At 42.7% G+C, this 23,788-nt stretch overlaps 2 protein-coding genes across 2 annotated transcripts; both read right to left on the reverse strand.

The window, feature by feature from the left end:
• Positions 1 to 4,139: 4,139 nt before the first annotated feature.
• On the reverse strand, positions 4,140 to 5,096 carry LOC117350430 (olfactory receptor 4E2-like). The gene has a single exon (XM_033924709.1). The coding sequence runs from the start codon at positions 5,094 to 5,096 to the stop codon at positions 4,140 to 4,142; it is 957 nt and encodes a 318-aa protein (XP_033780600.1).
• An 11,941-nt stretch (positions 5,097 to 17,037) lies between these two features.
• On the reverse strand, positions 17,038 to 17,985 carry LOC117350431 (olfactory receptor 1509-like). Its single transcript, XM_033924710.1, has one exon. The coding sequence runs from the start codon at positions 17,983 to 17,985 to the stop codon at positions 17,038 to 17,040; it is 948 nt and encodes a 315-aa protein (XP_033780601.1).
• Between the last annotated feature and the right edge of the window lie 5,803 nt (positions 17,986 to 23,788).

Here is a 23,788-nt window from a genome sequence, read left to right on the forward strand (position 1 = left end):
CCCATCCGCTGTACGCTACCAGGTACGAGTCCCTGCATGGGGGGGGGGGGGCAGCTCCTGCGGCCTGGAACATGATCCGGCCTGTGGGTGGGTGGCAGTAGGAGGTGAGTGGGCCTGCAGTACAGGCGGCCAATTGAGGCCCCGGATTTGGCACGATTACAAGTCCGGACCCAGGACACGCTTATGCACGGATCAGGTTCCAAGCCGTTTATGTATATACTTACCGTCTTTATTCTTTTACTATTTACTGTAGCCATACCTTCTCAACTCAAGCCAAAGGCGCCCATGGGGTCAAAAGAAGTCCTGTTTTAGCCTCTAGACGTTACTTTATGCTGTCTTCTAACTTTGCCTGCGGTGCTGTTATAACTCGTGCCTGCCACAAGTTATAAGCCTCTCAACACTTCCAGCAGTCTCGGCCCCATATTATCCTTCTTGCCGATGACCTTTCTTAAGATGGCATTACTCTCCTGCTTCTTGATAACTCCACTAATCAGGAGGTCAACTGATCAGTTCTCCATGTACTTGTAAAGCTCTGGGCGTCCCATGCTGTGCTTCATTAGCCCGTTATACTAATAACGTATCACCTGAAGTTTATCCACCATGAGTTGGATTTAGAGAGTTTCGATGTACAGTTGATTACATCTCATGATTGGTTATTCTGCTCAGTTGATGACAGTTGTGATGTAATAGTGCTGTTATGGCTGCGGCCAAATAAAATTCCACACTAGTTGAAAACGCTTGTGTATCGTCTTTGTTTTCAGGACAGATCTCGGGGGGTAGAGCAACAAGTGCTGAGTGCACGATTTGTAAAACACGAGCCGCAGTGAGAAAAGGCATGAAGTACTGTAGAGCTAAGTCTAGCACAGAGCGTCGAAATAGGACTTCTCGGCTCCACAGAAAACTGAGAACTGACGAGAGACACGCCCTGCGCTGGGCGGGAAGGCACTCGTGCATGTGCAGTGCGGCAGTTGCAAACTTTCTGAAGTTCTACAAGCAAGTCTGCTTGCGAAGCTGTCCGCAACCGGGCTCCATGAATGACACCCCCATGTGAGAATATGCTGCCTGCTTGTCCTGGGATAACACTTAAATTTCACTAGAAAAGCCTTTGGGCATTCACTCAGGACGGCGATCCGGGCCGGCCACTCCCCCACTGTCCGTGTGTGCAGCGGCCAAACCCCCTCTCGACGCGGACCCACCCAATGCCGGCATCCCGCGGGCGGCGGTCCCACACGCCGGCGTGCAGCCGTCGGAGAGGACGCAGGGGTGCCGCCGCTGAGGACGTGACCCGTTCACCGCAGGAGCCGGAGGCGCCCAAGGTGAGGGCAAAAAACTGCAGTCGAGGGCGAGAGGAAGGGAAGCCGCGTCTCTCTCTCGGGATCGCCGTGTCGAAAGGGCGACCTCTCTTCCGCTCACCCTTGTCCCCTAACCCCCCACCCCCACTTCTTCGTTGATTGGCCCTTCCTTCTCCTCCCTTCCCCCTCCCCCCTCCCATCCTATCGCTCCGACTTCGGCCAATTTGGCCGCGCTCCTCCCTAGGCGGGATCGGAGCTTGTTCTTCTCCTTCTTTCTGTAACTCCCAAACTTTGGAACTTCTCAGCTCCTGCAAACATTCCTCCTAAAGTGCCCATAACTCTGTCATTCACATTCTTACAAATAGCGTAGTGTTGCAATCGGTGGCCAGTAAGGGTGAGCGGTGTCAGGGGTGGTGGTTCCCCTCCCCCGCCCTTCTCCCCTCCCCACCCCTGCCACGCACGTGGCTCATTCCCTTTCCTTGTGCTTTTTTAACTTCTCCGGCGTGAGCAGCATGCCCACATCAGTGTCGGCTCATCCATTGACGTCACTTCCTAGGGGCAGCAACCTCACGTCGGGGAGGCAATAAAGATATGGGGTAAGGCAAGGGGTGGGTGTGCATGGCAAGGAGAGGGGAGGAATGGAGAGGAGAAGGAGTGCCATGCGATCCCACACCCTTAGAAAGACCTTGTCCAGGGGCGGACCATCTCCCGCCCCCTGCCCCCCCTCCCTTTCTACACCACTGGCAGCAATATCATAGTTTCAATCATGAGGGGCAAATAAGCTCTTTGGGGTAAATTCTAAAACCGGAGCCTAAAATTAACCCCCTCTTTTACTAAGGTACAATAACCGATTAGCGAGTGCTAATTCAATTAGCGCTCGCTAAATGCTAATGCGTACATAGACTAACATGCATGCGTTAGCGTTTAACGCGCGTTAATCGGTTAGCGCACCTTTCGTAAAAGAGGGCCCAGGTGCCGGTGGACACCTTACAGGCGCCTAAGTTAATTGAAAAATGGCATTAGAAATGTTAAAGCGCCTACCAAAGCCTAAATAAAAGGTGCGGGAATGAAGCCTACATAAGCGCTTTATGCTGCCTAATTCCACTATGGGCGTGGCTAACGCCGGAAGTGGCATTAGGCACCATAAAACACTGATGTAGGCGCTATTCATGGGCATAGATGGGCACCGGAAATGTAGGCCTGGAAAACCCTGGCCTGCATCTCTGGTGCCTACCTGCCCCAGAGGCGCGAATCTGTATATGGCGCTGTGGCATGATTCTGATGCAATCGCCGGCCGCTTTTTAGGCAACCGCCGATATTGGCGCCATATACAGAATGCGGGCCTTTGTGTCTCCCAGAGGCCCATTCTCTCACTCAGCACTGAAACTACAATATTAGTGCATTCCCAAACGTTTATTCTATACAAACTCCTTTCTCCGGCCATCACTTATCCCGAGCAAGAAACCGGCGGCAGCAGAAATGGTGACACCAGTAGAAGCCTGCAAAGGTATGACAGTATGCACTCCATTAGTTTCCAAGTCTAACGGAAAGCCACACACAAGGAAAGGGTAGGGCCTGTGAATGTTCCCTGACTTACAAGCTGACTGCCACTGCAGGAAACAAGTTTCCTACATGCTTAAAAAATATGAATTTAAGCACTATATTAAAATATCCTGATTTTTTAATGGGTGAGCCGAGTGAAAAGTGGTATAGGGAACGTGTTCTGTATCTCAATAACTAGAGCCGATATGAAAGAAAGGTGCTATTTTTGGAATCAGCAGGTCAAATATACCCAGAAATAGGTCTAACGTTTGAGGTATCAAAATGAATGTTGACCAGTTCTATCTTTGCTTCCGAGGGTGTTGATTCATAAACTGCTTTTTAAAATGTTTCCTGGGAAATGAGTTATTAAAGATGGGCTAAGACAAGTGTGTTTTTCCAACCCTGTCAATCAAGAGACTTTTTGGAGACTAGATAAAAGCAGACATCTACATTATTTATGATATTAGAGAAGATTGGTAAATACAGTTTTGGTTTGTGAGCATTATTGGAAGATAAGATATTTTTACTCTGAAATATCTTTTTATTTTACTATCTATGATAACCAATAGCCCTGTCAATAAATATCCAAAGTGTTTTAGAATAAAACTAGAATCTATAAAACCATGAGTAAAATAGAATGGGTAAATCTAAATGGATTGTTTACTCTTTCAAAAAAATATAATGAGTGGAGTGGAAAAGGTAGATGCATTTCAACAACTTTCTCCAACATAACATACATAACATAACTTTATTCTTCTATACCACCATAATCAAACAATTTCTAGGTAGTTTACACAAAAGAAGATTGGACAATCAGCGAAATACAATACAAATAATTAAAATACAACAAGTTTCTTAAATATGTTCAATGTAAAATTGAATTTATCAAACAACGCTGACTTAATGACTTTTCAAAATGCACCATAAGACAGCATAACTCCACCAGTACAATTACCCCACCAGGACTGCTGCTTGAAATGCAAGAGTCCTATCCAAATAAGTCTTGTATCTGCAGCCAGTAATTTTTGGATAAGCAAATAGATTGGAATTCCTAGTTATCCTCGTTGGGCTGTAGAACATAAAATGAGATAAAAGGTAAGCTGGGGCAAATCCCCAAACCAGCTTAAAACAGATGCAAGAGAATTTGAATAGTACTCGTGCCTCCACCGGGAGCCAATGTAACAGTCGGTAGTAAGGACTAATATGGGAAAAATCAGAATTCCATAGAGTAGGTTAAATAACATACATCAATCAGTGAGAGCAGATGATTATCATGATGATATCTGTCTTAAAATGCACAAGAAATCAGTTCTGAAAAATGTCTAGAGAAGATACTTTCCTACCGCCCAACTTCTTCATGGATTTTTTTACCTTCTCATTTCTGAGAGAATAAATGAAGGGGTTTAACCAAGGGGTCACAATGTTATAGAAAATGGAGAGCAGTTTATCAGCTGCAAATGTCACCGAAGGTCTCAGGTAAGTGAAGACAGATGGTCCAAAAAACAGAGCGACCACCAGGAGGTGGGAGGCACATGTCGAGAAAGCTTTCTTCCTCCCCTCAGCCGAGTGAATTTTTAAGACAGTGGAGATGATGTACACATAAGATATAAACACAACTATAAAGCAACCGAGGGTTAAAGTTCCGCTGTTGACCAAATCCGCAGTCTTACTCATGAACGTGCTAGAGCAAGCCAACAAAGATAAGGGGTGGGCATCGCAAAAATAATGATCGATTTCATTGGGACCACAGAAAGACAGCTGGACTGTTGGAATTGCTTGCGCGAAGGCATGAACGAAGCCACCTACCCAAGTAGAAACCACCAACAGCAGGCAAACCTGTCTGTTCATTATTGTGGTATAGCGTAAAGGATTGCAGATGGCAACATAGCGGTCATAAGCCATCAGGCTAAGGTGAAAGCATTCTGCACCTCCAATGAAATGAAAGAAAAATAACTGAGCTATGCAGTCACTGAAAGAGATGGTTTTGCTCTGTGAGAAAAAGTTAGCAAGGGATCTGGGGATAGTGACTGTGGAAAAGGACAAATCTAAGAACGAAAGGTTGCAGATGAAAAAGTACATGGGAGTGTGCAGCTGAGAGTCCAGGTAGATGGTCACCACAATGAGAAGATTTGCAGCTATGGTGAGCAAATACATCGCTAGAAACACCACAAAGAACAGTATTTGCAAGTTTGGATTGCTTGAAAGTCCAAGGAGGACGAAGTGTGTGACTCTGGTTTCATTCCTGAATGAGGTTCGTTCCATTTTATCAACTGTAGGAAAACAGAAACACAAGAGACAGTAGAAAGAATACAAAAAAAAAAAAAATGAAACCTACTCCAAGAACATTAGCATTCTTTATAATGACTTCTTGAGTTGTTGCGTCATGCTCTGTCTCCAGTTCCTTTCAAATCCAGACTAAAAACTCACTTTTTCCATGTTACTTTTATCGTCTACTTCTTTATAATGCTTTCTCCTAGCATCGCTTGATAAATATTTTTATCTTAACTAGATTGTAAGCTCTGTGGAGCAAAGACAGTGCTACCCATACCTGGCAATGTTTGAAAAATGATTTTAAAAAAACGTTATCAGGAATTAAGCTGCCAGAGAACTTTGGTCTCCTATGTTCTGTCTTCCATTGTATTCTGTTTAAAGCTTTTATACAATTTTGTATGTTCAAGACACACTCATTAGCCCCCTAAATAACTCATACCTCCTGAATGGCTTCTCTTGCCCACTTGCTCTTATTCCTACAAACTTCCCTCAGTTATATCTCATTAACACCTCCTTTTACAAAAGTGTGGTATGGTTTTTAGTGCCAGCCGCAGTGGTGACAGCTCCAGTGCTCATAGAATTCCTATGAGCGTCGGAGCTGTTACCACTGTGGCCAGCGCTAAATAACGCACTACGGTTTTGTAAAAGGCGGGGGGTGGGGGGGGGACATCAGTTAGCACACCTTAGTAAAAGAGGGCCTAAGTGTTGAATTATGGTTTCCCTTAAGGTATTTTCATTGGCTTTAAATTGTCTTTGAAAATATTGCTTTATAAGTTGATATAAAGGGAGTATTTAATCCATTATATAGATCATTGCCTCAGAGAAAGTTGTAGCTGGTGATTCTGAAGATTGTGAATAAAGGCTTGCCTTTTGTAGTGACATGCAGAGCTCATTTTAAAACAATTCATCCAAATACCATATATAAAGATCAAGACATACCGTTAGATCAGCATTTTTGCCAAATGAAGTCCTCCACCTTACCTTGGGGTCCTTTCATTAAGGCACACTAACCGAATTAGTGCATGCTAAAGACTAGCACACACTACATGCTAAGGCATCCATTATATTCTATATCTAGTACACGCTAAATTGTTTAACACATCTTAATAAAAGGACCCCCATGTGTTACCCACTTGCCTCGTCCCAAAGTCAAGAAGAGTGCGTCAGTTCTCTCAAGAAGATGGTATTTCAATAAATGGACATAACCATCAATGGAATTTTTTATATCATCTGACAATACTTCCAATGAAGAATTCTTTTGTTCCGAAGAGAATGAAATGTGTTTCTTCTCAGACTGGGTCTTAACATAAATAATAGCACTAATGATTTCTCTCGTAATTAAGAAGTGATGGCTCTGTCAATACATTTCCAGTCTGATAGTTCTCTTTCCACTCTTCCTATTTAAACTTGATTACTCTCTTTTGATATATTAAGGAAAGAGACAATAAGACACAACAAATGAGGTGAGACAAGGGCGACATGGTGAACAAGACAGGAGATGAATGTATGAGGGGCCGCTGTAAAGTCCTCAACCCAAACAAGAAGAGAATGAGGAGGAGCCATGAAACTTACAAGTTATTCCACACTTTTCTTAACACTTTTCATTTCAATGATATGACATGAAATGAAAAATGTCAAGAAAAGTGTGGAATAACTTGTAAGTTTCATGGCTCCACCTCATTCTCTTCTTGGTTGGGTTGAGGACTTTTCTGAAGCCCCTCATATCATAAAACGGCAGAAAAGAGAGAGAGATACTTACAATCTAGAGAGATCATCATCTAGGTGGTTGATTTTTTTGCCTTGCTCATTTCCAAACCCAAAACATATTCAGGAAAACAACCAGAGAATAGTTTTTAGGTACAGCACATTTTGGAATTCTGGAGAATAAGTCGTCTCTGCTTGAGTTGCTCTGCCAACAACTCCAGTAGGCAGCAAATTGATAAACTTAAACTGTATTTAGGGCTCTGGGGATTATAATCTTTGGAGGGTCTGAAAAGAAACAGGTGGTTTTCAACAACTTTGCCATTTCTACTTTTTGCCAATATATCTTTGGCAAAACTAAACACTTTACAACCGAAGGAGTTCATGTGGATAAGTTTTGCATGCAAAACGAAAGCAAGTCAATTTCTCACAGATTGTTTGGGTTTTCTTTTAGAAGCGCAAGAAGTTGTTTGTCATAAGAAGAAAAGCGGAATGCACCAGAGTGCTTATTCAGCTGGTACAGCAACATCATGGCTTCAGTCTTGAGGGGCAGGCAGACCTGTGGAGGTCACCCGGAACTCGTGTGCCTCTTGCAATTGAAACTGGAATATTGATGCATCAGCCTCCTTGGTAGAAACATCTTATTTAGGGGTCCTTTTACTAAGGCACGATAGCCAATTTAGCATGCAATAAATGCTATCGTGTCCATTGTATTTTATGGATGTGTTAGCGTTTAACACGCGTTAAATTGGCTAGAGCACCTTAGTAAAAGAGGGGGTTATTTATTTAAGAACATAAGAAGTTACCTCCACTGGGTCAGACCAGAGGTCCATCGCGCCCAGCAGTCCGCTCCCGCGGTGGCCCATCAGGTCTATGACCTGTGAAGTGGTTCCTGACCATTTCTATAACCTACCTCTACTTCTATCTGTACTCCTCAATCCCCTTATCTACCTAAACCTTCCTTGAACCCCTGTAATGTGCTCTGGCCTATCACATCCTCCGGAAGTGCGTTCCATGTGTCCACCACCCTAGGTAAAAAAGAACTTCCTAGCATTTGTTCTAAACCTGTCCCCTTTCAATTTCTCCGAGTGACCCCTAGTACTTGTGGTTCTCCACAGTCTGAAGAATCTGTCCCTATCTACCTTCTTTATGCCCTTCAGGATTTTGAAGGTTTCTATCATGTCTCCTCTAAATCTCCACTTCTCTAGGGAGAACAGCCCCAGCATTTTCAACCTGTCAGCGTATGAAAAATTTTCCATACCTTTTATCAATCTAGTCGCTCTTCTCTGGACCCCCTCAAGTACTGCCATGTCTTTCTTGAAGTACGGCGACCAGTACTGGACACAGTACTCCAGGTGCGGGCGCACCATTGCACGATACAGCGGCATGATGACTTCCTTCATCCTGGTTGTGATACCCTTTTTAATGATGCCCAACATTCTGTTTGCTTTCTTTGAGGCTGTTGCACACTGTGCCGATGCTTTCAATGTTGTGTCCACCATCACTCCCAGGTCTCTTTCAAGGTTATATTCTGCATAACTAAACAATCTATATGGGTTATAAAAATACATGAATAAAACAACACAAGTTTCTGTAGGAAAACAAACAAACAAATAAAAAAACACCCTAAAATCATTTCATAAAATAAAACAGAACTAAAACTAAACAGACCACCATTTCCAAAAGCTTCCTGAAACAAATAAGCCTTCAATAACTTATGGAAAGATAAAAACCCTGACATTGATGAATAGTATTAGGTAAAGTGTTCCACATTTGTGGTCCTGCTACACTAAAAACTCTCAAACATATTGTAGAATTGGTAGCAGACTTCAGTGAGGGAACTCCCAATGGATATTGCGACTCAAACCGAAGAGTCCAAGAAGGTGTATATGGGGCTATTAACGCGCCGATTGCCTATGGTAATGCATCTTGAATGGCTTTAAACGCTAGCTCCAGGATCTTGAACTGAATTCTCCAAAATCCTGGAAGCCAGTATAACTTAGTCAATCATGGAGTTACATGCTCGTAATGAGAGATACCTCCAATTACGCTCTCTGCTGCATTCTGCGCAACTTGCAATGGTCTTAAAGCTTTTTTTTGGAAGTCCACAAAAGAGAGCATTACAATAATCCAACAGAGAGATTGTTGTTCATTACCTGACAGTATTATAAATCAAAATCAATTCTTTATCTTTAACTGTTCATAATATTTTACTGTACTAGTTGTGACTCTTTAAAATTTAAACAGAAGGGTATTTAGGCCACTCTTCTCCTTTGTGTGGCCTAACCCCCAACCATTGGCACTCCATCCCAGGCCCAGCAAACATTTCTTCTAAAGTGCACAGGAGTGTTGTCAACCACACAAAATTAGGGAGACCTCAGTCAGGTGACCTGTTCTCAATCCCCACCCCCCACCCCTGTTCTCCCCCCTCCAACAAACCACAATCTGAGTCCATGGTAAATTTTCCGCTAAGAGAAGTTTATTGTAGGCCGCAGCATGGTTACATCACAATAAGCCATACGGTAGTTATCACTAGCATACAAATTAATTCCTCTATAGGCATAACAGTTCTTAGCACTAGCAATGACTACTTATCCATCATTAATTTCTACCCCAGCTATTAGCTGTCCTAATCTAGACCCAGGAGGCCACACTATCACATGAAGTGGGGGGAAGCTGCTGCTGCCATTTACATTAGTCATTTCAAAATGTGTAGCTGATTGTGTATGAGTAAGCACCACCGTTCAAGCCTTGCTCTACCCCCATTTGGCCCAAGCCACCATCCAAGCTTCTCGGGCCCCGCTGCCCTCTTGCGCCATTCAAGCGAGTGGGTACCGCTGGTCACTTCTCAGGCATGTCCCTCCGTCCAAGAAGGGTTTCTCATTTGCCATCAAGGGGTAGGAGCCCTCCCTTTCGAGTGGCACAAATCCTAGTCCCCTTCCTCCTACATATACCCCCCTCTGCTCATCTCATGGCCCCCCTTGGTCACCAATCCTGCCTGATGCGACGAGATCGGCCGCTGCCTTGGCGGTTATGCTGGCAGTGCACTGACATGTAGCTCATTGGACAGTAGGGTGGGTGTCCTCTTCCTCCCGGCACACCGCTTAAAAGATGGCTACGCCGGGAGAGACCTAATTTAAAAAGGTCCGCCACGTGTCTTGTCTCACCCCTTTCTCCCTCCTATTGGATCTCCTATTTCCTTTCGGTCTGCCCTAACCCACAAGGCCCCCCCTTTTGTGGCAGGCCTCGTGAGTTTCTCCGGCCTGCTTCTCTCCTGCCATCTGAGTTGGTGCAACACTCTCACAGTTTCAATCACGAGAGGTAAACAATCTCCCTTTTTTACTAAGATGTGATAAATATTAGCATGCGCGAAACACACGCTAAATGCTAACGCGTGCATGTTATCCTATGGACGCATTAGCGGTTGGCGCATTCGTTGATTTAGGGCACGCTAAATGTGCGCTACAACGCTTAGCGCACCTTAGTAAAAGAGGGCCAATGTTTCTTTGTTTCCTGGGGCACATCCCTAGCCCTCATCATCGAAGCCACAATATTGGTGCACCAGCTCTAACATGGAGAAACTATAGGAATTCACAGGCAGTCAACGATTGAGCTGTTGCAGAAGCCAAATGGATGGGTGGGGCTAGGAGTGAGCAAGGGTGGGGCTACTTAAAATCCTATATATCAGTAAAGGGACAGTGGGGCCCTATTCAACCCCTTCACTGTGCCTCTGGTGCAGATTCGTCGGTTGCCTCCCCGTGTTATCTCAATTACGTATTCTGAATGCACCCCAGGGAATTATGTTCCAGAAAATGATTTGCCTTCTGTTTTTTTCACAGGCTGCCAAACGACCACCGGACTTCAGATTGCTGGCCTTTAATATGCTGCGAGTTTGCAAAACATTTGTAAGGTAATATTTAGAAATTAACATAAGCAAACAAAGGAAATAAGGTGCAATACCAACTCACTGCATTTTAAGATCAACCTCTTCTTCAAATTAGAAGAAAGGGTTACCTTCAAAAGTTAATCATAAACCCCCTCTTACAAAGCTGCATTAGGCTTTTTCTTAATCACCATCCACGGCGGTAAAAGCTCTGACCATAACTTCAGTTACTACCGTTAATGACATTTTCTGTATATACTTTTCGTGGTCTGAGGGGGCCAAAAGTTGCTCACCTCTGCTCTAGAACTAGGTTCATGAGCATTGCTACCACATTTCTTTGTTCCAAACAACTAGACATCCATTTTTCAAGCATTAAGATTGTGTCATGCAAGTTAATTGCTTTTTCCATGTTGCCCCATCTGTCCTTGTACATCTACTGGTCTCACTCCCATCAAAGATATCTTGTAGAGAAGTGCATGACCTGCCAGTCTGAGACAAATTTGTGCACAGGAAGGACTCCAAAGGTCAGATTCTATAAATGGTGTTGACGCCTAGCGATGCCTAACTAAATTTTGCATGTTACTCAATTGTTTTTTGATATGTTAAATGGCATGATAATTGACCACACCATTAAAATACAATTAAAAAAAGCAATTTTATTTTATTACCAGTTAACGTTGCATGTGGATATCAGCGTGACACCTAAGTTGAGGTGCCCTCCAACGCTAGGCATGATTCTATAAAGAATGCCTAACCGTTGATGGACAACTGTACAGACCAGCGCTTTTAAGCTAGGTGTGGTTAGACGCCTTTTATAGAATCAGGCCCCTAAAATAGAGAAGAGTGCCAAGGACTAGAAAACGTTCTTATTTTTGTTAATGGATATCAACTTCTCTCGATTCTTGCAGAAAAATGTATAGTTATAAATAATTATAATAATCTGTCACTGACTTTTACGAAACTGCGGTAGAGGTTCCTATTGCATGCTTGCGAGATAAATGCTCCGACGCTCATAGAATTTCTATGAACGTCGAAACATTTACCTTGCCAGCCTGCGGTAGAAACCTCTACCATGGATTTGTAAAAGGAACCCTATGCTAGATAATTATTAAAGTTGTACTATTGTTATAAGATAGAAAACATTTTTTGTTGCAATAACAGAGCATGCTTTGTAGGGGTTACTTCTATGTAACCCTTCAGTGTGTTCAAGGTATAACTTTCTGATTTTCACTCAGCTTTTTGTATGGGTGTTAGCAGGTGTGTCTCAATGTGGGCCTCAAAACACAGTAATACACAGCAGAATCCTGGATAGAAGCCTCCGAAACCCAAAAGAGAAGCGTTTTATTCTCAAAATGCAAAATTGTAGAGAATTGATTTTCAGTCTTCTCAGGCTTGTACCTATGAATATTGAGAATGGACTCTGGGGACTGGTTTGGATACTGTCTGTACCAAAAGAGATAAGGGTTGCTATCAGGTGTGCTAAAATTACAGTTCACTTTTGTGCTCTCTCCTTCTGTAATTGTCACGGTGGCAGGAGCTTGAAACACGCTTTCACCTTGGACAACACAAGTTCCTAAAATATAAAGATAAGAGATTACATTAGGGTCAAGATAATAATGCCTAATTCATTTTAAACAGTTTTATTACAGATAAAGGTACTGAGCAATTTTTCCATAGACCCAAAATGTGAAAAAAAACCTTTTGGTTTATTAGCACTTACAGAGTTCATGAAAAAAAAAAGTTATTAGTAAGAGTTCCATCTACCTAAAATTACCATGGACGTCCATTTGTCATGATCTATTCCCTAGCTAGTCCTCATCATTGAAGCTACAAAAATGTGTGGGATGAACACAGATGATCTAGAATCAGAAAATAATATTAAATATTGAACTAAGGCCAGTACTGGGCAGACTTGCACGGTCTGTGTCTGTATATAACCGTTTGGTTGAGGATGGGCTGTGGAGAGTTTCAGGTTGGGCAGACTGGATGGGTCTTTATCTGCCGTCATTTACTATGTTACTATTTGTTGATATACAACAGGAAACAGAGAAACATGACGGCAGATAAAGGCCAAATGGCCCATCCAGTCTGCCTATCCGCAGCATCCACCATCTGCTCCTTTCCCTAAGAGATCCCACGTGCCAGTATCATGCTATCAAATCTTTCAGTCACCATCAGACATTCAGTAGGTCAATAATTCTGCACTGTATGTTGAAAACACACATTTATATTCCAACTTACCAAGCTGTAACCATGTGATATACACTATAACAAAAAAGAACATAATTGAGCGTGTGCTGAACAGCTCTCCCTCCTTTGCTTTTCAGAAAGTTGGACCATGATTTTCTAACTCATCTATATAACCAGAAGAAAAAAAAAAAAAAGCTCTGTTTTGCACAAGTAGGATGTGGTGTGACTGTTATGGTTAATTTTCCTGTCGACTTCTGTAGCTCTCAGCTACTGCAAGGTGAGATGAAAGTTCGTGCTGCAGAAGAGAAGGGTAGGAGCGCCCTTCAGAGAACAGATTGAGAATGCATTTCCGACAAAGCTGTGGCTTAAGTTAGTATCTATATCATCCTCTATGCCTCCTCTTTCACAGATTCCCTAAATTTGGAAAGTCTATAAGATCTAAGGATTATATAATAAGAGATGCTAGTGTTGGGATAAAAATAAATATTCTTGAAATTCTTGCCAGACCGCTCACTTTGCCTGGTCTTTAAATGCTGGAAGAAAACAGAATAGCTATTCATAGAAACATGATGGCAGATAGAGGTCAAATGGCCCATCTAGTCTGTCCATCTACAGTAACCATTAAATAAATAAATAACACCCTTTGCCTCATAGAGCAACAAGTAACTACCCCCCTTTTTTTACAAAGTCCGATAGCATGGGCCGCTGCGTTAACTCCCCTGAAATCCATAGAGATTTAAAGGACTTTTGACACACTAGCCTGGCTTTGTAAAAGAACGGGGGGTGTTAAATATGAATATGGTGGACTAGTGTCCAAATCTCAAGATATTATTACATGTAACATCATCTTTAAAAGTTAAAAGTCCACACAAAGCGCTTATTAATGTCAATTCAACCCACTTAAAAACTCCATGGTTGATTATTTGTAGTAAGAACATAAGAATTGCCACTGCTGGGTCAGACCAGTGGTCCATCGCGCCCAGCAGTCCACTCCCACGGCAATCCACTCCCACAGCGGCCCCCAGGTCAAAGACCAGTGCTCTAAATGAGTCCAGCTTCACCTGCGTACATCCCAGTTTAGCTTGAACTTATCCAGCTTAGTCTTGAAACCCTGGAGGGTGTTTTCCTCTACATCAAACTCCGGAAGAGCGTTCCAGTTTTCTACTACTCTCTGGGTGAAGAAGAACTTCCTTACGTTCGTACGGAATCTATCCCCTTTCAACTTTAGAGAGTGCCCTCTCGTTCTCTCTACCTTGGAGAGGGTGAACAACCTGTCTTTATCTACTAAGTCTATTCCCTTCATTATCTTGAATGTTTCGATCATGTCCCCTCTCAGTCTCCTCTTTTCAAGGGAGAAGAGGCCCAGTTTCTCTAATCCCTCGCTGTACGGCAACTCCTCCAACCCCTTAACCATTTTAGTCGCTCTTCTCTTGAGTAGTACCGTGTCCTTCTTCATGTATGGCGACCTGTGCTGGTGATGTAGAACCTTTCTTGATACAAAAACACATTTGGAGTAGACCTTTGACTTCATGACTCATTACCGCTGGCTGATAAACTGTAATATCGTTGAATCCTCATTCAACTAGTATGACCCATGTGAATATTTAAGGTGTTATTACCTTCCTGCAGGTTTTCTCTAACACACATAGGCATCGGAATGGAGTAGGCCACAGGGGCCCTGGCCTCCCCCAGAATTGGCGGTCAGAGTCAGTTATGGCTCTACTCCCCAACTCACCTCCTCCCAGTCGTTGTAATTTCAAATCTTCCAGTAGCCGCCGCGCAGCATTGCTGCAGAATGAAGACTTCCGGGGCAGGCCTGCTCTTTGATGCTGAGCGTCAGCTGCCGGAACATTTAAAGGTAAGTGAGGGAGTCAGGAGCTGGAGAGAGAGGTCGTGCCACAGGATCCTGCTGGAGCTAGAGCGGAACCGTTGCTGCTCCCCCCCCCCCCCCCCCCCCCCCCACTGCTAATGATAATACAAATATATTCCAAGCAGGGTACTGGAATAGTGTTTGTGTGGGTGAGTGGTTGCAATATTGGACTCATTGGTCCAATATTTAAAAGCACCTGCTTCCCTGAAACCCCCCCCGCACTATTGATCAGGACCAGAGAATTCCAGTGCAAATAATTGCAGATCACACTGATACTATAACCTGTAAGTTGTACACTTAAATGAAAGCATTCTAACACTTGCATGGATAACTATACATTTATGCTAGGCGAGTGCTTAACTCTGGGGTCCTTTTATGAAGGTGAGCTAACCGATTAGCGCACGCTAAATGCTTAGACATCCATTATATTCTGTGGGCGCCTTAGCATTTAGCAGACGCTAATCTTTAGCACACCTTAATAAAAGGACCCCTCTGCGCAATGAATTATACGCAAAACTCAGCATGAACATTAAAGGAGGCGAGGACAGGGCCAACGTTTATGCATGTAAGTTACAGAATAGCGTCATTAATATATTTGTTGAGGTGTAATACTTTCAATCATTTAGCACGCATTTGATCATTTTAAGATAAAAAGCAATGTTTGCTTTATTAAGTCGTCTCAAGTAACAGCCCAGTTCTTTAATGTTTTGCTGGGCTGGGGTCAAATTTAACAAAACCGATCAAGATTTCTTTTTTTAGTTTATAGGTTGGATGGTGTCCATATATAACTTAATCTACTGATAGTACAGTTTGGTAGAAGGGATCTGATTCTAAATTTCCAAGATAAGCAAGATCCACAAGAAGATAATTTCAGAAAGTGGGGGTAAAACACATGGAGGGTTCTGGTAAGGATGGGGGATAAACAACTAATGGTCCAGCAGAAAGAACATCAAGACTTCCCACAAACAAACCCGTTAAAGACACATCTGCATGTTGGTTAGTAAACCAAGAAGATTGTACACTATTTACTCTGTAAAGCATGACATCATGAGAACATTTCTTCTTAACAAAAGTTAACATAAAAGAGAAAAAGGTTTTATGCATCTAACATAGAACATATGACAGAAAAATTCAATTGTTGGGTTTAACTAAATGGCAGTAGAGGTTTCTATAGAGGGCCAGTGAGGTAAATGCTCCGATGATCATATTTTATTTATTATATTTTAAAATTTTATATCCCGCATGTCCAAAGTTACAGGTGGGCTACAGATATAACATACATAAATCATTACATATAAACAATTATACGTTAGTTCTTCAGCCCTAAGCATATGAAAGGCCTTACTAAAAAAAGTAGGCCATAAGAACATAAGAGCATAAGAATAGCCTTACTGGGTCAGACCAATGGTCCATCAAGCCCAGTAGCCTGTTCTCATGGTGGCCAATCCAGGTCACTAGTATCTGGCCAAACCCCAAAGAGTAACAAAAAATTCTAGAACCCCCAAAGAGTAGCAACATTCCATGCTACTGATCCAGGGCAAGCAGCGGCTTCTCCCAAGTCTTTCTCAATAACAGACCATGGACTTTTCCTCCAGGAAATTATCCAAAACTTTCTTTAAAGCAGCTACGCTATCTGCTCTTACCACAACCTCTGGCAATGCGTTTCAAAGCTTAACTATTCACCGAGTGAAAAAAATATTTCCTCCTATTGGTTTTAAAAGTATTTCCCTGTAACTTCGTTGAGTGTAAATGTTGACGGAGTGACAAATCAATCCGCTTGTACCCGCTCTACACCACTTAGGATTTTATAGACTTTAAACTTTTTTGAAAATTTACAAATACAGGAATAAAACGAACTGATTCAGGAAAGGAATTCCACAATTGGGGACCCTCATAGAATTCATCAGAGCATTTACCTTGCCGTCCTGTGGTAAAAACCTCTACCGCCTTTTAGTAAAAGGAGCCTGATATGTATGTCAAATGTCATAGAATTAAACTGTTGATGAATCTCAATAAATAATTGAAATGCCCCACCCCATTATCCATACAAGTTTAATGAGAATATAACTGCGTAAATCTTTGATTCCAGGGTAGATATGGCAAGATTTATGACTTACCACTTTTCTCAACAGCATAAATCATTCAGCTTTATAGTACCTTACAAAATAAAATCCATTTAAAAATTAATCGAAAGAGAAATAATTAGGATTCCAAAATAAAGAGCATACAGTACGTTAAGCAACGAGAATAGGTTAAATAAAGATATTTTTCTTTAAATGGACAGGAAATCAGTTCATATGCACATGTAGAAGAGTCTTTTTCCTACCTCCCAGCTTCTTCATAGCCTTTTTCACCTTCTCATTTCTGAGTGTATAAATGAAGGGGTTCAGCCAAGGGGTCACGATAGTGTAAAAAACGGAGAGCAGTTTCTCACCTGGAATAGTCGCTGAAGGTCTCAAGTAAATGAACGCACTGGGACCAAAGGTCAAAGCAACCACCATGAGGTGGGAAGCACAGGTGGAGAAGGCTTTCTGCCTTCCCTCATCTGAACTCATTTTTAAGATAGTGGAGATGATGTACGTGTAAGACGTGACCAGCACCATGAAAGAAACAAGGGCTAACGATCCGCTGTTGAATAGATCTGCGGTTTTACTGAAAAAGGTGCTCGAGCAAGCCAACAAAGACAAGGGGTGGGTGTCACAAAAGAAATGATTTATTTCATTGGGACCACAGAAGGGCAGCTGAATTGTTGGCAAGGCCTGCGCACATGCGTGAAGGAAACCACCTATCCAAGTAGAGACCACCAGCAGGAGGCAGACTCGTCTGTTCATTATTGTGGCATAGCGCAAAGGATTGCAGATGGCGACATAGCGGTCATAAGCCATCAGGGTCAGGTGAAAGCATTCTGTGCCCCCGAAGAAATGCAAGAAGAACAATTGAGTAATGCAGTCTCTGAAAGAGATCGTTTTGCTCTGTGAGAGAAAGTTAACAAGGGATTGAGGGACAGTGACTGTGGAAAAGCTCAAATCTATGAAAGACAAGTTGCAGAGGAAGAAATACATGGGAGTGTGCAGCTGAGCGTCCAGATATATGGTTACCACGATGAGAAGATTCCCAGCTACAGTGAGCAGGTACATCACCAGAAATAACATAAAGAATATTATCTGTAAGTCTGGATTGCTAGATAGTCCTAGGAAGATGAATTCTTTGACTCTGGTTTCATTCCTGACTGCCATTCCTTCCACTTCATCAGCTATAGGGAAAGAGAAACGCAAGAAAGAAAATATAAATTAGAGTATTAACGTTCTTTATAAGGTCTTCCTGAGTTGCTATCTCTCGTGCTCTTCAAATCCAGGCTAATAAAAATCTCCTCTTTTGGAGATTACATGTACATGTCTAGAATCTCTTGTTTGTTATAGCGTATACAGTGCTCCCCCGCGAATTCGCGGTCGACGGTTCGCGGTGCTGGTCATTCGTGGTATTTTCTGACTGCGAACCGCTGACCAGGAGAGGACAGCTGGAGAGGCAGGAAAGGGCAGTCGGAGCGCCAGCGAGTGAAGGAAATCACTCGCTATATGCTCTGACCGCCTCTTCCTGCACTAAATCGGGCCTTACCAATCAGGACCTGCTTTGGCACTTGTTGTGAGAGACTGTCTCTTAGGTGTTTAATGCACAGCACTATGTGTATCTAGTAGCCCTATAGAAATCATAAGTAGTAGTAGTAGCATTAAGGGCCAGATTCTCTAAAGGGCGTCTAAAGTTAGAAGTATTTTAGGCACCTAACTTAACCCACCTCCCCCCCTTTACAAAACCGTAGCAAGGTTTTTAGTGCCAGCCATGGCAGTAACAGCTCCAATGCTTATTCCTATGAGCGTCAGAGCTGTTATCGCCACGGCCGGCACTAAAAACCACGCTACGGTTTTGTAAAGGAGGGGATTAATTGGCAAAATCCCCTTAATAAACTCAATAATTGAAAAAAAAAAATTTGGGTAAGTGCCAACCCAATTCTATAAAAGGTAGATGCCTACTGCATGGCATTTTTATGGGCACAGCGTGACTTAGGTCCGCTAAGCGTGATTCTCCAAAAACGTAGGCACCTGAAAAGTAGGCCTTTAAAACCGTTGCCTACATTTTCAGCACCTACGTTTTTACCTAGGTGCCACCAAGCACAGTTCTGTAAAGGACAGCCAAGCGTTACTGACACATTGCCATTTTCATAGGCGCTGGACGATTTAGGCAACCGTTTACAATATCTGGACCTAGTACAATCCCCCATGTTTTTATGGTTTGTTAAAAAGGGCTTCTTGAATGCACTTCATTTACAGTTTGTTGCCTCAGAGCAAGTTCAACATGGTAATCCCATGATTATGAATTAATGTCTCCCCCATCTGCAAATGAAGCATGAGCTTGTTTTAAAAAATTCACCTCAATCCTATGTATCACGATCAGGGCAAACCCTCAGATCAGAACTTTTCACACATGAAATCTACTCACCATGTGATACCCTCCGGCCTCCTTCCCACATCCTCAAGCAGATTTCAGCAGCTCTCTCTAAATGGGATTTAATTGCATGGACATAACAATCATTGAAACTTTTCATAGTCTCACATCGCTTTTACGCCCCCTCCCCAAACCTTTTAAAAAAACTGTGAGAGTGTTTTTTTAGCGCAAGACAGCACGCTGAATGCTCTGCGCTGCTCCCGACGCTCATAGGCCCTCTTTTACTAAGGTGCGCTAACTGATTAGCACGTGCTGGATTGGCCACCGCGAGAACAGGCTACTTGGCTTGATGGACCATTGGTCTGATCCAGTAAGGCTATTCTTAGGTTCTTAAACGCTAACGCATGCATGTTAGTCTTTGGAGGTATTAGCACGCGCTGATCGGTTAGTGTACCTTAGTAAAAGAGGGGGTTAGATTCCCCATGAGCATCGGGAGCAGTGCAGAGCATTTAGCGCACCGGCCTTTGCTAAAAAACGCTTTTGCGGTTTTGCAAAAGGGGGGGAGGAGGGTCATGAAAACTTTATATCTAAAAATAATAGAATTAGGGCTCCTTTTACTGGTGGGCTCCTTTTAACGTGCGCTAGTGTTTTTTGCGCACGCAGGATTTTAGCGTGTGCTAAACCCACGCTACGCTTCTAGAACTAACGCCAGCTAGTGCTATTCCGCGCGTTAAAGCCCTAACGCACCTTTAAAAAGGAGCCCTTAGTGATTTCTGTAATGAAGAACTGGTGGCACTGATGATACAATTCAAATTTAGCAAATTTATTTATTTTTTTAAATTATGAAACGCTTAAATCTAAGTGATGTGCAAAAACATTTGCGGAGGTTAGGAGCAGAACCGGCCCACGAATATTAAAAAAACGTGAATAATATTTGGGCCGGTTCTGACCCACCCCCTGCTTTCCCCCGGAATTAAAGCTGTATTCCGGACCTTCCCCGCCTCCCTCCCGCTTTCCCCCGGAATCCCTTAAGCCTTACCCTAGCGGGTTTTCGGGGCAGGAGCGATCTTCCTACGCTCCTGCCCCGTGCAGATCACTCAAAGGAAAAGGCTGCCGTGAGCTCCTGAATCCGCGGATGCTAAAACCGCAGATTCGGAGGGAGAAGTGTACGTCCACAATTTCAAAAACAAAATGTCCTTAATGCAGAATTGTATTCCTGCTCTTCCTATTTAAACTTGGTGGTCTAACTTAAGGTTTGTTTGAGAGTGATTTTGCTCCTATGATATATTAAAGAAAAAAATTGGAGAGTGACAACGAGACACAACAAGCAAGGTAGGAGGAAGATAAAAAGGTGGACAAGACAGGAGATGAAGATATACTGAAACATTCAGGAAAGTCTGCTGCTACTTAGGGCAGATAAACAGATACTCTTTTGATGTTTCCCAGCTTTACCCTGTATATTGAGCGTATTTCTAAGGCCCTCTTTTACTAAGGTGTGCTAACCGATTAGCATGCACTAATTGATTTAGTGTGCGCTAAACGCTAACGCGTGCATGTTAGATCTACGGATGCGTTAGCGTTTAGCGTGTGCTAATTTGATTAGCGCACCTTAGGAAAAGAGGGGGTAAGGAGATGTCGGTAGTTCTTTCACAAGGACCAAATTTGAACTGAGACTTTGATATTTTGCACTATTTTCAATTGCGCATAGATGTTTGAATTTATGCATTTTAAGTATGTAATTTTTATTATGTATGTGAACTTCTAATCCTCCTAGTTGATAGGCGGACTAGAATTTTTTTTAAATAAATAAATTTATGAAATGACTTTTTAACATTTACGTTAAAAGATTGAAAATTAAAGTGGTAAGTTATAAAGCTAAATCTTAATAGAGAGAAATACTTACAGCACTCATATTATTTGAAGAGATCATCAACCTGAATAGAAGATGTTTGCCTTGCTTATATCCAAATAGCAAAATTACCACAAAGAATACAGTAAATTCAGAAATTCTAGAGAACGGGCAGTTTTTGCCTCTCCTGCTCTGCCAACAGCTTCAAGCTGAAGGCTTTTTCCAGGAGGTGGCAAACTGTTGAACTTAAACCGTATTTTGAGCTCTTGGGATTATAATCTTTGGAGGATCTTCAAAGAAGCAGTAAATTAATCAACTTTGTCATTTCTACTGGTTGTCAGTACATGTGCATTATATTAAGCTTGTATAGTGAACTCCACTAACTTGGAACGCGAGGATGTTACTGGCCAGACTTTACAGTAGATATCCTGCAAACGATGGAGTGAGCTTAGATGCCAACTTCAGCCGTTGGAACCTAGGCCAATACCAGGTGGACTTTAGTCTATGGCCCAGAAAAATCAAAGAAGAGACTAGTTGATTTAATCATGTATTTTTAGTTAGAATAACTAATGGGCAGACTGGACGGACCGTTCGTCATTTACTCTGTTACTATGTTACCTTAAGATTTCATTGTCTAGTATTTCTATCCTGCCCATACCAGTTAAAGGTCATAACACTTTACAGAATATTAAGCTGGAATTACAAAACCATGTATCAGAACCAAGATTCAGTCACTTAGATAACACGTTTCCTATACACGTGGAGGGGCATAATTGAAAAAAAGGTCTAAGTCCCTTTTTGGCCTAAGGCGCTAGGCTCCCAGAGTAGGAAGCAGAGAAATGTCCATTCTCGATAAAAATGTCCAAAATGTGTTTTCCCCCTCCCCCCCTGAGAATGGTCTACCTGTCCATTCAGGTGTTTAATCGCTCAGACCGCCACTACATCTACCTTTAAGCCATATTCCCCCCACAAAATTTGCCCAAGTCCCAAACGCCCAAAACAAGACCTTTTAGGTGAGGGAGGGACCAGTTCTTCACCTAAAACCATGATTTTTTTAACTGGCGTCTGTCATAATTGCCGGTTAGAGACTCGTAGAACCGCCCCCCCCCCTCATAACAATCACAGCAGGAGCGATGCCTAGTCCCTCCTTGGCATCCACCGTGACCCCCCCTGCAATGATCTCGGCAGGATGGATGCCCAGTCCCTCCTGCCTGCACCCGCCGTGACCCCCCCAAAAGTTCTCCAGATGGAGAGATGTTCAGTCTCTCCTGACGACACCCCCCCAAAGGTTTGCCGTCAGGAGGGATGCTCAGTCCCTTCTGATGGATACCCCCCTACCCCCTTAAAAGTTCTCTGGTAGGAGACATACCCAAGCTCTCCTGTAGACATCCATCCCCCAAAGGTTACCAGTAGGAGGGACTGGGTATCCCATAGGAGGGTCCTAGGGGATCTGGCCAATAGGACTCTTAGACTACTCCCAGCATTTCCCAGAATGCAGTGGTAGATGGGCCTAAGATTCTGGTTGGCCCAGATGGCTAAGGCCCTTCCTACAGGAGGGGTATTAAGTGCCTGGGCCAATCATAGAAACATAGAAACATGATGGCAGATAAACCCTGTGGGTTCTACCTCCATCCTCATCCCCGACCCCGAAAGTTCTGTCCCTATCTCTGCCCCATCCCTGCAAGCTCCGTCCTCATCTGCACAAGCCTCAAACTCTTATGAGTGGTTCAATTTTTGTGTATAGCTTAATGGGACAATTGCTACAGATAAATCAATTGACATTAAGAAATGTTAATTGGGTCCAAATAGCAATTAAGCATGGAAATGCCTTATGCCCTATTCTATAAACCCCACATCTAATTTGCAAAGGTGGCATGGCTATTAAAGAGGGGGGGAGGGTAGAAATTAGGCACTGGGTTATAGAATGCTATTATTACAATACCTAACATCCAAAATAATAATAATAATAATTTATTTCTTATATACCGCTATACCTTGAAGTTCAAAGCGGTTTACAGTAAAGATACATTTTTACAATACATGGGATACAAGTGGTTTATAATAAAGATACATTTTGTCAGGACATGTTATGCAAGGGGAGAGAGGGTAAGAGTTAGTCTCAAATCTAGAATTGGGGGTGGCGAGGTAGAGAGGAGTGCCGTAGCGAGGAAGAGATGGGTTGGGAATTTAGAATTTGTTAAACAATCAAGTTTTCAGGGATTTTCTAAAGCCTGCGTATGTAGTGCTCAAGTATGGGTTTTCCAAGCCAGGTGTTCAGCCTAGCTGCCTGGAATGATAACATTCTATCTAGAAACTTTTTGTATTGGTAAGATTTCATGAGGGGTAATTAAATAGGTTTGTTCTGCGAGTGCTCTTGTTGGAACCGTTGAGAAAGAACTGGGAGATTAGGTAAGTTGGAAGCATCCCAAAGAGAGCTTTGTAACAAATACAAGCAAACTTGAAGATGATTCTGGATTCTACGGAGTTTCTGATAGTAAGGGATAATGTGTTCCCATTTTTTTAAACCGTGGATTAGTCGGATCGTGGTGTTCTGAATTAATCTCAGTTTGTTGAGGTTCTTCTTATAAGCACCTAGGTATATGATATTACAGTAATCAAGAGTGCTTAAGATGGATGATTGTACTAGTAAACAGAAGGACTTTTTGTCAAATAATTTTTTAATAGTGTAAAGTTTCCATAGAACCGAAATACTTTTTTTAAACAATAGGTTTGTGTGATTTTCCAGGGTT

This window comes from Geotrypetes seraphini, chromosome 16 (assembly GCF_902459505.1).
Source record: "Geotrypetes seraphini chromosome 16, aGeoSer1.1, whole genome shotgun sequence".
NCBI lineage: Eukaryota > Metazoa > Chordata > Amphibia > Gymnophiona > Dermophiidae > Geotrypetes > Geotrypetes seraphini.

Excerpts from the sequence above, each read along its gene's own strand:
- LOC117350431 (XM_033924710.1), bottom strand. The coding sequence starts at position 17,985 with ATGGCAGTCAGGAATGAAACCAGAGTCAAAGAATTCATCTTCCTAGGA.
- LOC117350430 (XM_033924709.1), bottom strand. The coding sequence starts at position 5,096 with ATGGAACGAACCTCATTCAGGAATGAAACCAGAGTCACACACTTCGTC.